This window comes from Microcebus murinus, chromosome 31, assembly GCF_040939455.1.
Source record: "Microcebus murinus isolate Inina chromosome 31, M.murinus_Inina_mat1.0, whole genome shotgun sequence".
NCBI lineage: Eukaryota > Metazoa > Chordata > Mammalia > Primates > Cheirogaleidae > Microcebus > Microcebus murinus.
Window position 1 is genome coordinate 372,513 of NC_134134.1, and position 15,338 is coordinate 387,850.

At 42.8% G+C, this 15,338-nt stretch overlaps 1 protein-coding gene across 1 annotated transcript; it reads right to left on the minus strand.

Annotated features, from left to right (window-relative positions):
* Positions 1-1,330: 1,330 nt before the first annotated feature.
* LOC142865709 (KRAB domain-containing protein 5-like) lies at positions 1,331-8,815 on the minus strand. The gene is made up of 3 exons (XM_075998900.1): positions 8,666-8,815; positions 1,939-2,065; positions 1,331-1,440 (listed from the first exon to the last, which is right to left on the minus strand). The coding sequence occupies exons 1-3, from the start codon at positions 8,666-8,668 to the stop codon at positions 1,331-1,333; spliced, it is 240 nt and encodes a 79-aa protein (XP_075855015.1). The 5' UTR covers positions 8,669-8,815.
* Between the last annotated feature and the right edge of the window lie 6,523 nt (positions 8,816-15,338).

Sequence of the window (15,338 nt, forward strand, 5' to 3'; positions counted from 1 at the left end):
GAGTTTAATGTATGCTCAGCAGTGTTCTATGCACCCCAAACATATTTCACAATTGTAGGGTGTTGCAGGGCTTAGTGGCTCACGCCTATAATTCTAGCACTCTGGGAGGCTGAGGTGGGCGAATCGCTCCTGGTCAGGCATTTGAACCCAGACTGAGCAAGAGCAAGACCCCATCTCTACTAAAAATAGAAAGAAATGAATTGGCAAACAAAAATATATAGAAAAAATTAGCCGAGCATTTTGGCACATGCCTGTAGTCCCAGCTACTCCAAAGGCTGAGGCAGTAGGATTGCTCTAACCCAGGATTTTGAGGTTGCTGTGATGTAGGCTGATGCCACAGCACCCTAGCACAGGCAACGAAGGTAGACTCTGACTAAAAAAAAATGTAAAGTGTACATACATTAAGCTATATTAAAATTTAGAAATTTGGGCACATAGAATTAAATTATTAATCAGAGTCACAAAAAAAAACCCAGAATTTTGAAGTAAAATAACATTATCTTTTCTAATATTTAAGGAGATACTTAGTGTTCTGATAATGAGCATGAATTTCTATAGAAACACATTTAATCATTTCACAGGATAACAAAAACTAAAGCAGAAAACATATAACATCTGCTTGTGGTGACCCTGGGATTTCTGAAGTAAATACCAATATCACCACCACACTCACACATTCCAGACATGATGCAATAAATGCAGAGCAATTAAAAGATGGTTTGCAGACTGGTGTGGTGGCTCGTGCTTGTAATCCTAGTGCTCTGGGAGGGCAAAGGGGGAGGATCGCTTGAGCTCAGGAGTTCAAGACCAGTCAGAGCAATAGCAAGACACCATCTTTACTAAAAATAGAAAAATCAGCCAGGGACTTTGGCACATGCCTATAGTGTCAGCTACTCAGGATACAGAGCAGGAGGATCACTTGAGCCCAAGAGTTTGAGGATTCAGTGAGCTACCACAATGCCATTGCACTCTATCCAGGTTGAGAGAGTGAGATTCGGTCTCAAAAAAAATTCTTTACCATAGATTTTCTCAAATATACACACATATTTCCATGTCCTGTAATGTAATGGAACGCAGTCAGTACCTGCAGTCCATTATAAACCAAGAGTAGGGCTTTTGTTCTCACTCTCACCTTAAAAGAACAATAAAGAAAATAAAGTCCTTAGATAATTTAAGAATAAGGGACAGGGAAGCCTCTATCAAAGATTAAGAGAAAGAAACCCAGGCTTCCCAGATCCAATTTCCATTGAAGCAGAGTTTTCCAAAGCACTTTTTAAGGTCTGGTTTCTTCCTTGACCTTTGAACTTCTAATATGTGTCATCTGCTTGATTCACTCCCACCTACCTGAGTTTTTGGCTACTGTCTTCTTCGTCTTCACATTCCAAGGCTCTTTTCCTTGCTCCAGACAGGTGATCAGGTCTGGCTTAGAGGCAGCAAGACCTGTTTTATTTGAAAAATGTTAACATATTTTTGGGATTCTTCCATTACCAATTGAGTACTGTGCTCAGTAGAGAAAGGGGAACAATATAGAAAGATTCTTAAAAAAATCCCAAAATACTAATTTCTAACAGACACTTTAGAATATTTAGAAAGTATTTAAAATTTGGGGGTCCTTAGCTCCATTACCCAATACTGTGGAATCAAATATTGGTTATGGAAATTGGAATTTAAGATGTGAGCATTAGCATCTTATGCCACTAATGTTTTGGAATTACCACTGACGAAGAGTGAAGGGTACAGATCAGTTCAAGAAAGGGAAAGATTCATGTCAAGATAAAACAGATTGAAGATTTTCTTTCCTATACCAACAAATTTTTCCTTGAAAACAAACATCTTAACTTCCATCATGCAAAGAAGAAAATCCCGGAAAAATTCTACAAAGTTAGAATATAAAATCTGTAGTATGAAATAAAAATTGTGTATTGAAATGATCTTTACCCATGAACACCAAATGTCTGTAGTTCTCAAACATCACATCTCTATACAACTTCTGCTGAGCACTGTCAAGACATGCCCACTCCTCCAGAGAGAATTCTATGGCCACATCCCTGAATGTCAACAGTCCCTGAAACAAAACAAAAGAAAACAAAAAAAACACATATTCACCAAGTGGTCATGTAGAGAATTCTTAATCTCACAGCTGGTGAAATAATGGAGTGAAGACAACTGGTTCTGAATCATATGAATAACTGGAATTATTCAAGCAGACAAATTTTAACACAAAAATATTCTCTAATATATTATGTAACTCTGGAGAGAGAGGATGACATAAGGTCCACAAATCTCATGTAGATATTATAATTTTCTGGATAAGGAATAAAATTCCAGTCACCAACATAGACATTTATATTTGTGAGTACTATATTTAGATCATACAGGATAAGTTGTGTATATTTTTCAGATAGAAAAATCATGTTGACTTAGAAGGTATTAATGCTTCTTAAATTTTGCAAAGACTTTAATACGTACAACAACAAACTAGAAATAATCCTAAAATACAAATTTTTTTATTTCAAAAATCTGGAGTGAAGCCTGAGTTTCTGAATTTCTAACAAACTCAGCAGTGACATCATTGCTTCTGGTGGAAAGGGAATATTTTTCAAACATTCAGTAAGCAGCAGAGCCTGGCTTCATCTGAGTTCACGGTTCCAGAAAACAAAGATGAGAGACTTTATTTTCCAGAGCAAGTAATATGCAAATGGAATCTAATATAAAAGAAGAGCTTCCACATAAACTGTGATGGTTTATGCTCATCACTAAGTAAATCTTCACAAGGTACTTCATAATTGACAGGAAAATAATTAACTCTATACTAGAAAAATGATAGAGAACACATTAACCAAGTGAATAAAATTAATACCAACTATAATACAACAAATTACTATCAGGTATCAATGCACACACACATACCACCACTGCTGTGATATTTTGATATTTTTGGCCAAAAAAAAAATAGTAAATTATCATCTGAATCTAATCATGAACATCAGTTTTATGCAAAGTTCAAGCTACAGTTATCTCTCATGTTCTGTCATCTCAAATAATGTATTTAAACAGTCTTTCTTTAGTATCCCAGAGAGCTAGTGTCTTCTAATTATTCTTTTTCTCAGAACTTTCTAAGTTATCTGATCAATTAATGTGTATTCCACTAATCTCTTTCTGCACAGAACTGATGGAGCATCTAGATAGAACATAAAAACCGTACATGTACCCCTTCTTCACTGATATCCTGGGGATTGAACTCATCTCCAATAGTAATCTTGGGCATCCAAGATTCTGCCTCCAAGATGTTTAACAGCAACAAAGGGAATATTTTCAATATTGCAAATTTTAAATTTATGGTGACAATTGTTCATGGTGCATAAGCATGGATGGAGAGAAGGCTCTGGCATATAGGGGGAGAATAATTTTTTAGAGCTCTTTGACTATCATTAAGAAAAAGAGGGAAAAAAGTGTTTGAAATGAAGGCGTTAGGTAGGAACAACAATGCAAAGTCTGTACACAAGATATAACAAGAGGAAAAGTGAACATAGCCCTTGACCTGGGACACATTCCCAGGAGAACCAGCCATTTCTTTCTCTTCCTCCTTCGAGAAATACCTTCTTAGTTAAGATTATCTGGAAAGATCACACATGTATCTTGAGAATATGCATCTAAAGGTGTTCGCACAACATTTCCCCTGCTACCACCTCACCCACAGCAAAACGACCATGTGCAGAAAAATTCACACTTCCCTGTCCTTTATCACAGGAGACAGAAGCAATGATCTCCTACATATAGATCAAAATTTGAGGTTTTTTTCCTTTCCTGCCCACAGCTTTTCTGTCCTGCCAAAGTCACCAGCAATTTTTGCTGCAGCAGTGAGAATATGGACCATACTGACCTGCCCTTACAAAACACAAGAAACTTTTCTAAAGAAGACAGAAGAATGGCCAACAAACATATGAAAAAAAAATGCTCAACATCTCTAATCATTAGGGAAATGCAAATCAAAACCACAATGAGATATCACTTAACTCCAGTGAAAATGGCCTTTATTAAAAAGTCCCCAAACAATAAATGCTAGTGTGGATGTGGAGAGATAGGAACACTCCTACACTGCTAGTGGGACTGCAAACTAGTTCAACCTCTGTGGGAAGCAATATGGAGATACCTTAAAGTGATACAAGTGGATCTACCATTTGATCCAGCAATCCCATTACTGGACATCTACCCAAAAGATCCAATGAAACTTTCCCAAAAAGACACCTGCACTCGAATGTTTATAGCAGCACAATTCATAATTGTAAGGCTGTGTAAACTTGCCCAAGTGCCCATCAATCCAAGAGTGGATTAATAAAATGTGGTATATGTATACCATGGAGTACTATTCAGCTATAGGAAACAATGGTGATATAGAACATCTTGTATTTTCCTGCTTAGAGCTGGAACCCATACTACTAAGTGAAGTATCCCAAGAATGGAAAAACAAGCATCACATATACTCACCAGCAAACTGGTATTAACTGAGCAGCACCTAATTGGACACATAGGAACTACAGTAATGGGGTATTGGGCAGGTGGGAGGGGGGAGGGAGGTGGGCATATACATACATAATGAGTGAGATGTGCACCATCTGGGGGATGGTCATGCTGGAAACTCACACTTGTGGGGAGAGGGGGGAAAGGGCATTATTTGAAACCTTAAAATTTGTACCCCCATAATATTTTGAAATAAAAAACAAACAAACCTTAAAAATATCTCTAATCTTGTGAAGGGAATCAGGTCAGGTATTGTTGACCAATCCTTGTGCTGCTAATTTGAAGATCAATGTTTCTTTAGTATTTACACTTCTAAACTGCCTATATATTGAGCATTCCCATAACTCCCTTCTCAGCTCCACTAATTCAATATAACTACTCATAGAACACAGCAAAACATTTTAATTACATTTTACAGTTTATTAGAATTGGTACACGCAGGAATGGCCAAATGGAAGAAATGTGCAGAGCAAGACAAAGTGGTGGGGCAAGACGGCACTAGAAACTAATGCTGGTAAATAGCTGTGACTGATTAAAGAAATCTCCCATCCTTTTTGTTCATTAAGAGCAGCTCACTGCAAAGAAACACCTTTTATGTTATGACTTAGATGATGCTCCCTATTTTACCTATCACAAAACCAGACACAGACCCTAAAAAATCCCATTTTTGCTTCACAAACAATTAGAAGAACAATTCTGTATTCACTAGTGTAAACTAAATACTTGCTAACCATATGTGAGCTAAGTTACTCTCCTTTTGCCAGGCCCCTGAACTGTCATCCTCCCTCAGCATTAGCCAGTATATAACCCCACTCTCTGCCCCTCCTAAGAATAGTCTGACTTCAGGGTAATTCATTCTCTGATTTACCATCTACTTGTGCCAGCTGACATCCTGACATCTCCCTGAAATGCTGTTTCTAATCTCATTTTCTCTTTCCTATAAAAGGAAGCCCCTTTTTGCCTAAACTTTGAGATGCTTGCAGATCTTATATTTGGTGCTTCCCACAGTCGCAATACTCCTTCACAATAAAGACACTTCTCACCTAAATCTGAAATGGGGCCAGGCGCGGTGGCTCAAGCCTGTAATCCTAGCACTCTGGGAGGCAGAGGCGGGCGGATTGCTCGAGGTCGGGAGTTCAAAACCAGCCTGAGCGAGACCCCGTCTCTACTAAAAATAGAAAGAAATTAATTGACCAACTAAAAATATATATACAAAAAATTAGCCGGGCATGGTGGTGCATGCCTGTAGTCCCAGCTACTTGGGAGGCTGAGGCAGGAGGATCGCTTGAGCCCAGGAGATTGAGGTTGCTGTGAGCTAGACTGACGCCATGGCACTCACTCTAGCCAGGGCAACAAAAGTGAGACTTTGTCTCAAAAAAAAAAAAAATCTGAAATGGTTGTATTTGCCAATGTCTAAAAACAGTCCCAGGACAATAACAGATGCACTCCCAAAAGGGGTATCACACAGTTTTCCATCCCTAAACCAACCAAACCTTCCAATGTGTCCTTGTTCCCAGTTTTCCAGGGGTCTGTAGCTTCTTTCACTATAAAGAGCTCCTTCCCTGGCAGACATGAGTAGGCTAGAACACCTAAGAGTTAGGTCCCTTAGGAAAAACTCACTGGGCATTCAATGACCTCCTTTTACAGGCTGAAGATTGGGGTAAGCTTGGAGGCCCTGGTTCCATGCCTCTGCTTCTCATTCAGGGTTACTCATTTCATTGTAAATAAAAGAATACCCAGTGTTTGAAGAATCTAGCAAAATTTCTTAAACTCAGTTTCTTAAACTCAGCAAAACTTCTATAAACTCAGGTTTATAGAAGGGAGGACAATTCAGAAGGGAAAATACTCAGACCACAGTGTTTTTCCTCTGCTCTCACAGGACAACAACCAACACAGAAGATTTATAGGACCAAATGTGTACAAATTTCTCCCTAATAACAAACAAGCAATCACTTTTACAGCTAACTGTCCTCAAATACAGCTCAATCTGATACTATTTGACTGAAGATAGTGTCAAATCACACAGGTTTAGGATTCAACCCCCAAAACTATCCCCCCTTTCAGACACCACTTGCATGTCCAGGAATCCAAATCTTCTGATAGACCAGCCTCAAGTTGGAGTTCCATGACCTCCTCTGTATATTTGATTCATTTCCCAGACCAGCTCACAAAGCTCAGGAAAATACTTATTATATTTACTGATTTATCACAAAGGATATCTTGAAAGATATAAACAAAAATCCAGGTCAGGAGATACATAAGGCAAAGTATGGGGAAGAAGGGGTGCACAGATTCAAGCCCTTGACAGGCTCCCCACTTCCAGGAACCACCACCTGTTCAGCTATCTGGAAGTTCTCCAAACCCTGTCCTTTGGGATTTTTATAGAAGCTTGATTTATAAGCATAATTAGTTTGCCCATATAAGTTATTTACAATCCAATTAACCTTCAGCCCCTCCCTGCTACCCAAAGGCTGGGAATGGGACTGAAAATTCCATCCCTGGAAACAAATGGCAGGTTTCCCTGGCAACCAGCCTCCCACCCAGTGATTTCTGGCAGTTTTATAAAAACTGCCTTAATAACATTAGCTCAGAAGTGTTTGATAGGCTAATTATAAATAACAAAAGATTGCCTTTCACCTTTACCATTCAGGAACTACTTCAGGAACCAAGAAAGAAAGGCCAAATATTTTAACAAAAAGATATTGTTATTGCTATAGACATTTAGAAAATAACAAAGTCTACAGGAGCTGAGAGCCAGAAATCATGCATAAAAAACCAAAATATATCTATCATAATATCACAGAAATTGTAAGGCCCTTAAATTTCATATTTCTAAAGGAAAACCAAAAGTATCTCTTTTAGACAATAAGTAGGTCATTTAATTATTTTTTCATTATAACAAATCATTTAGGAAACAATGGCATGTGAACTCTTCTAAGAGTTGCCAAATCCCATCTCATAGACTTTATCCTTAAACTCCAATATCCAGATAACAGGACACAAAACAGAGTGATCCACTTTCACAAATCCTCAACCCTAAAAAAAAGGAAAAGAAGAAGAAATAGGTGTGTAGTGACTCTTTGTCACTCACTAATTTTTGGCCCACACTTCCTTGTGGAAACCTATTCATTTTTCTGCAACCAAAATGGAACAAAAATTTGTTTCTATTTCAATTGTTGGGTATACTTGCCAAAGCAAAGTCCTGACATTCTATTAAAAATCACTGGCAGGCCGGGTGTGGTGACTCAGGCATGTAATCCCAGCACTCTGGGAGGCCCAGGGGGGCGGATCTCTACTATAAATAGAAAGAAATTAATTGGCCAACTAATATATATAGAAAAAATTATCCGGACATAGTGACGCATGCCGTTAGTACCAGCTACTTGGGAGACTGAGGCAGGAGGACTGCATGAGCCCAGGAGTTTGACATTGCTGTGAGCCAGGCTGACACTACAGCACTCAATGTAGCCTGGGCAACAAAGTGAGACTCTTGTCTCAAAAAAAAAATTAGTTTTAAAAATGCAATATATAAATAGAGTTTTTCTGAAATCTACTTTTATATGACTCCTTTTTATGATGACATAAAGACTACACAACTATAACCACTGAATTGTTGAATTTGGTTTGCTGTCTCCTGGACTTTTTGAAAGTCTTTGATTTAAGCCCTCCTGATGAATCTCAAAAACAAACCATAGATGACTGCTCTCAGAACCATAAATGACAGTTTGCTTTAATAAATACTGTCACCTTTTTAAGCGGTGCCTTAGTTTAACTTTTAACATGAGAGTGGAGTGGTGGGGACCCCAGGGGCTACAGATTCTCCCATGCATGAACCCTGCAGCCCAGCTTAAATTCCTCCCTGATGACCCTGTAGTCACCCCACAATGTAGTGGAGACGCAGGGCTGCATCACAGAACTACCCAGACGACTCCCACTGGGCCACAGATGCCTGGGAGGATGAGACAGGGCGCCCCTGGTTCCAGCTGCGGCCCAAACCTGCTCTAAGCCGCAGGGGACTGAGGGCCGAGCCGGCCTAATGAGTCCCTTGTCCGCAGACTCCGGGTCTGGCGGGAAGCCGGGGTCCTGCCCCAGCCAGTTCCACTGGGTTTCAAATACCCTGGCACAGCCGGCCCCACACACTCACCATTTTCCAACTTCCGTGGTGCCCTGGGATCCTTCTTGCAGATGTTTCAGAACCCGCAGTTCAGAGGGTGACAAAGGCTGAGGGTTACCTGACTTTCCCAAAGCAAAGAAGAAGGAGCACTGAAGACAAAAAGGAGCGTGGAGGACAGGCAGGAGACAAAGGCCCCTCCCATTCCCCCTCCCCCCTCCCGCAGGTCCCGGAAGTCCCGCCCTTCCACTGGGTGCCTGATTGGAGAGTTCCCATTCCAGGATTTCTGATTGGCTCGGACTCTAGGCCACACCCCTTCATGCCCTGATTGGCATATAATGGGATCCACCTACTAATGGCGGCAACCAGGGCTTTCTGCCTGCTCTGGGACCTGTTGGTACCTGCAGCACATTTGCATTTAACCTTGTATGTAGGTTATATCCAAGCCAGGCATGGTGGCTCACGCCCGTAACCATAGCACTCATCTCAGGAGTTCAAGGCCACACTGAGCAAGTGGGAGACCCTTGTCTCTACTAAAAAAATAAAAATAGCCAGGCGCGGTGGCTCACACCTGTAATCCTAGCTCTCTGGGAGGCCGAGGCGGGAGGTCGCTCTAAGTCAGGAGTTCGAAACCAGCCTGAGCAAGAGTGAGACCCCCGTCTCTACTAAAAAAAATAGAAAGAAATTAATTGGCCAACTAACATATATAGAAAAAATTAGCCGGGCGTGGTGGCGCATGCCTGTAGTCCCAGCTACTCAGGAGGCTGAGGCAGGAGGATTGCTTGAGCCCAGGAGATTGAGGTTGCTGTGAGCTAGGCTGATGCCACGGCACTCACTCTAGCCTGGACAACAGAGTGAGACTCTGTCTCTAAATAAATAAATAAATAAATAAATAAATAAATAAATAAATAAATAAATAAATAAATTAGCCAAACAACTAAAAATAAAAAAAAAAAATTAGCCAGGCATGGTGATGCATACATGTAGTCCCAGCTAATCAGGAGGCTGAGGCAGGAGGATCCCTTGACCCCAGGAGTTGGAGGTTGCTGTGAGCCCCGCTGATGCCAGAGCAATCTAGACAGGGGTCACAGAGAAAGACTTTGTCCCCTCCCCCAAAAAAAAGGTTATATCCAATTATGAATAATGTATTTTGTATTCGAAATTGGAATCTGTATGATGACAAACATTTTAAAATTTCAGATTCAGTAAAGGTTGCATTTTTTTATTTCTTAACTTTTCTTATACACTTTGGTAGGTTTGGGGATTTTCTGCTGTCCTAATCTGTTTGTCTACTATCCTCAACACCACACTGCTTGAAATATAGAACATTTTAATGTGTTTTAATATCTTATGGGAGCAAAAATCCTCATTGTGTGTTTTCCTCAGGAATTTTGGCTATCCTTATATGTTTGTTTTTCCATGTGCAATTTGCAAAATCATTGCTGGCTTTAAAAATGTGACAGAATCTATTATGAGATCCAATAAATGTTGAAGTTAGCTTAAGGATAAAGGACGTCTTTATATTATTGATTTTGTTTTGTTGTAAACCAGTGGATCAAGGTGACTTGGACACCAGAATCCAATCAGCCAAATTAGTTTATTGATACCTGCACAGGGGCTGTCACCACTCCATGCAAGGAGGGAGAAGCAGCCATGAACAAAGCCTTTGTGGTTTTCTTATACCTTAGGGGCTGGCAGCTATGCAAGGGAGCAATCACAAAAGCAGAACTTTGTGGATAGTCGTTAATCAAGAGAACAATGGAAAGGTACATTGAGGGACAAGGAACTTTTCCTGGGACAAAGAACTTTTCCTGGAACAGGACCCATCTATTCTTTTTGGGAACAGGCCTCCTTGACTCCCTTCCTCCTCTGGGAACTTCCTCCAGGAACTTTAACTAATAGTTAGAGCAAGACTGATTCCATTTTAGATTTACAGGAGCCATCTTTTGTCTATCTACTTTATTCTCCACTGGTCTTACTAGCTAATCAAATTCTTGATTCTACAAGGTGATCTGTGTCAGGTAATGTTTGGTATTGGGTGCTTAAGACCAACAGCTTGACTGCTTGCACCTGGTTTTGCACAAATGCCATGATAGGGTTAATTATGAGGGGGCCACAAGTAAGCCCTAGGAGAAGAAGAATTAAGGGGCCTGTGAGGGCAGATACTAGGGTTGTTGGAACAAAAACTGAAGTCATACCAAATTTTAATATGGTTTTTGGCGTCAGCGTTTTTCCAGGGGGCTATAGTTTCACAAGCCCAGTGCTTACAGTAGTAATATGTGGCTCCTCCACAGCCTATAGCATTGGCTGGGCATGCGTAGACCTGTATATTGTTTAGATTGTGATCTTTGCAATGTGATGCCTGCACCAGTGGCCTCACCCCATAGCCTCCCGTGAACGATTTCCACCACTGTACTTGGTTAGGGAGGTTTGGGCCCATGAAGTCACACAGATCAACCACAAAAAAGGGTTGCTGATTGGTAGCGTTTGTCCAGGCAATCTCCTGTCCATCCTCCATGTGCAACAAAATCCAGGTATATGGGGACATATAGTGGGATGTGCCCCAAGTCTGACTGGTCCAACCCAGGGGAGTTGCTGCTAGGAGCAAGAGGAGGACTATGGAGAGTGTCGGAACAAACGTACCTTTAGAACACACGCCTGTGCGTTCTATTTTCCATGTTTTTGGTATCTGGCTATCTTGGGCCCTTTTCACTTGCGTATAGTGGACCCAGGTCTTCTTTCCCCACAACCTTGACAGCTGTGGGAGTAGTGAGGATCACAGGGTATGGTCTGTCCCACCGAGCTTTGAGGGAGTCTAGGTTGTGTCTCTTAATCCACACCCAATCACTGGGCTCCAAATGGTGAAGCGGATCCAGACCAGGAGGGAGAGGCCTTGTGTCCTGCTGGGCCCAGACAGCTTTTTGGAGGTCCGATCGGAGATGCTGGAAGGCCTGTAAAGAGCTAATAAGGTTATGGTTACTTATGGAGGCCAGTGCCTCTTGCCTTAATTTTGGCAATATTGGCAGGGGAACTAGGTACATGATTTTAAAGGGGGTGATTCCCGCCCTGTAGGGAGTACAGCGGGTTTGCAGTAGGGCAAAGAGGAGTAGGCTAACCCAATTTTTGCCAATCTCTAAATGCAATTTGTTCAAAGTTTTTTTTTTTTTTTAATGGTCCTATTTATTCTTTTAACCTGCCAGGAACTCTGAGTCCTATATGCACAATGCAACTTTTAAGTAATTTTTAATGCCTTGGCTACTGTTTTGGAGATCTGGGTAGTAAACACCAGGCCATTGTTGGACCCCAATGCTAGAGGGAGGCTGAATCAGGGGATTATCTCAGTGAGTAGGAACTTAGCCACTACCTGTGCTGTTTTCTTTTTAGTAGGTAAAGCTTCAGTCCAGCCTGAAAAAGTATCCACTAATATAAGGAGGTACCTGTACCCATACTTTCCTGGTTTTATTTTAGTGAACTCGAGCTCCCATTGTTTCCAGGGCTTTGTCCCCTTTGGCGTTGTCCAATGTATTGGGGGGTCTTAGTTTTATTCACTTTTACACAGGTTACACAACAACTAGCAATGTCCTTTGTTATCCCAGCCAGATTTGTGAGGATAAAATGCCTGGGCACAAGCTGCTGAAGTTTTGAGCTCCTAGGTGAGATCCCTGATGAAGGTGTTGCAAAAGCTCCTGCCCTACTGCCTCAGGAAGGAATATTCTTCCAGCTGGGTCTTTATCCATCCATTTTCTCCTTGGACATAATTTATCTCAGCCCCTACCCTTTGCTTCTTGTGGGAGTAAGTTGGTTTGGGGGGCAGGATTCTTTCAGGCAAGACAGGCAAAACATTGATAGGCCCTACTGGGCTTTGGGCTGCTTTCTTGGCACTCTGGTCAGCAAAGGTATTGCCCTTAGTTATGTCTGATTTATCTTTTTGGTGGCCCTGGCAATGGACAATTGCTACTGCTTTTGGGAGCCAAATGGCCTCTAACAGGGCCAGGATTTTTGCTTTTTTTTAATTTTTTTGACCCCTGAGGTTAGGAGTCCCCATGCCTGGTACAGAGCTCTGTGTACGTGTGTTGTTGCGAATGCATATCAGCTGTCTGTGTAGATATTGACAGTGTTTCCTTTGGCCAGCCTTCAAGCCTGGGTCACAGCTAGTAGCTCTGCCCTTTGAGCTGAAGTGTCATGCCCTAATGCCTGTGCCCATAGTACCTCAGTCATGGTGGTGACCACCGCTTCCACCACTCACACTCCATCCAAGATGAAACTGTTCCCATCTGTGAAGAGTTGCAGGTCAGAGTTTGGCAAGGGCTCATCTCGGAGGTCCCGCCTTAGGCTAGATAAGGCTTCTAGAACCTGTTTACATTCATGCACTGGCAAGGTGAGGTCATCATCAGGTAGAAGGGTGGCTGGGTTAAGGGCCGTGGTGTGTGAGAAACTCACCCGCTGGGGGTCCAGCAGGAGGACTTGATACTGGGTGATACGAGCGTTAGAAATCCACTGATCAGGAGGGCTTCGCAGTAGAGTTTCTACTGTGTGTGCCCCACCAACCTGTAAGTCCTGTCCCAGAGTTAGTTTCTTTCCCTCTTTTACTAAAAGGGCTGTAGCCACAACAGCTCACATACATCCCAGCCACCCAGAGGCTGTGGGGGCCAGCCGTTTGGATAAGTAGGCTATTGGTTGCCACCACAGTCCCAGTGTTTGGGTTAGAACCCCTTTGGCTATTCCTGGGGCCTCAGATACGAACAGCTGCAACGGCTTTGTGACATCTAGTAGTGCCAGAGCTGGTGCAGCAGTGAGAGCTGCTTTTAGCGCCTCAAAGGCTTGTTGTTCTTTTTCTTTCCACACCAAGGATGGGTCCTTGCCCCCAGTACTAAAGTATAGGGGCTTGGCTAAGTCTGAAAACCCTGGAATCCACAGATGGCAATATCCCACCGCCCCTAAGAACTCTCTGACTTGCCTTTTGTTGGTGGGTACTGGTATCTGCAATATGGCTCGGATTCTGCTCTGAGAGAGGGCTTGATGACCCCCAGTCAACTCATATCCCAGGTATGTTGACATCTTGGTGCAGAGTTGAGCCTTTTTTGCTGACACCCTATAGCCCAACCTTTCTAACTCTTGCAGGAGACTCAAGGAGGCGTGCTGGCATTCCTCCTCAGTTTCAGTAGCTATCAGCAGGTCATCGACATACTGTAGCAAAGTGACCTCGGGGTGTCTTTCCCGGTACCCCTGTAGATCCCTACATAAGGCCTCATCAAAGAGGGTTGGTGAGTTTTTGAACACATGGGGAAGGCGTGTACAGGTTAACTGCCCTGAATAACCTCCTTCAGGGTCTGTCCATTCGAATGCAAAAATTGGCTGATTCAGTGGGGAGAGAAGCAAGGAGAAGAAATCATCTTTAAAGTCTAAGACGGTGTAGACCACCAGGTCAAAGGGAATGAGGCTCAGCAGATTGTAGGGGTTGGGTACCATGGGGTGGATAGTTTCCACTCTCTGGTTTACCCCCCCCCTAGGTCCTATACTGGCCGATAGTCATTAGTTCCAGGCTTTTTAACTGGTAACAGTGGGGTTTTCCAGGCCGACTGACAGGGGATTAATATCCTGCCTCCCTCAGGTGCTTGATGTGCACTGCTATGCCTTGTTGGGTGTCCAAAGAAATAGAGTACTGGCGTACTCACACTGGGCTTGCTGTACTACAGAGTTGCACTACTATGGGTGGTTAATGCTTTTCCAAGCTTGGGGGATTTGTTTTAGCCCATACGCCCAGGACTTGAGTCCTCCATTGTGCCAACAAGGCAGAGCTTCCTGAAGCCTGTGAGGCTTCCTCTTCAAATAGGACATATTCCTCAGACAAGGGGGTTGGGTACAGGATGCACTGCGGGGTCTCAGGAAGAGACAGAGTGGTTCCTTCCAAACTGAAGGAGATAGTGGCATGCAACTTTTCTAGCAGATCTCTCCCAAGCAGTGGGTATGGGCAGTCTGGCATAACTAGAAAGGAGTGTGTGATGACCCCTTTTCCTAAATCTGTGGGCCTGGCAGTAGTCCATGGATACATCTTGGGCTGCCCCATTGCCCCCTCTGTGGGAGTCTTGGTTGTGGTTAGCGGTCCCACGGCCTCTTTTAGGACGGAGAAAGTAACTCCCATGTCAACTAAAAAGTCCACAGGCCGGCCCCCTACCTTCAAGGTTATCATGGGCTCCCAGGGGCCAAGAGGGTAGGAGCCCCAACCTCTTCATTGGGCACTTTCCAGGAGGACCTGGGCAGGCCTCTCCTTTGGCTTCCCCCTGCTGGGGCACTCATTTTTCCAATGCCCGAATTGCTTCCAGACTGAACATTGGTCGGGGGCTAACATTTTTCCTCTACGGGAGTGTCCTCCTGAGGGAGTTTTGCAGCTTCCTGGAGCGGGGCCTCCCTGTCTTCAGGGTGGCCTTGTTTCCTGCAGTGTGGCAATGACAACTCTTGCTATCTTTTTAGAGGCTGCTACCTCAGCTGAGTCCTTGTTATTGAAGAACTCTTGAGCTATTTTTCCACTAACTCACTGAGATTTTTCCCTTCAAACCCATCTAATTTTTGCAACTTCCTCCTGATGTCTGGGGCAACTGGGACAAAAAGGCAACATTAATAGCTCTATTGTTTTTAGGGGCCTCTGGGTCCATGGCGGCATAAATCTGGTAAGACTTGAACAATCGCTCTAAGAAGGTGGCCGGAC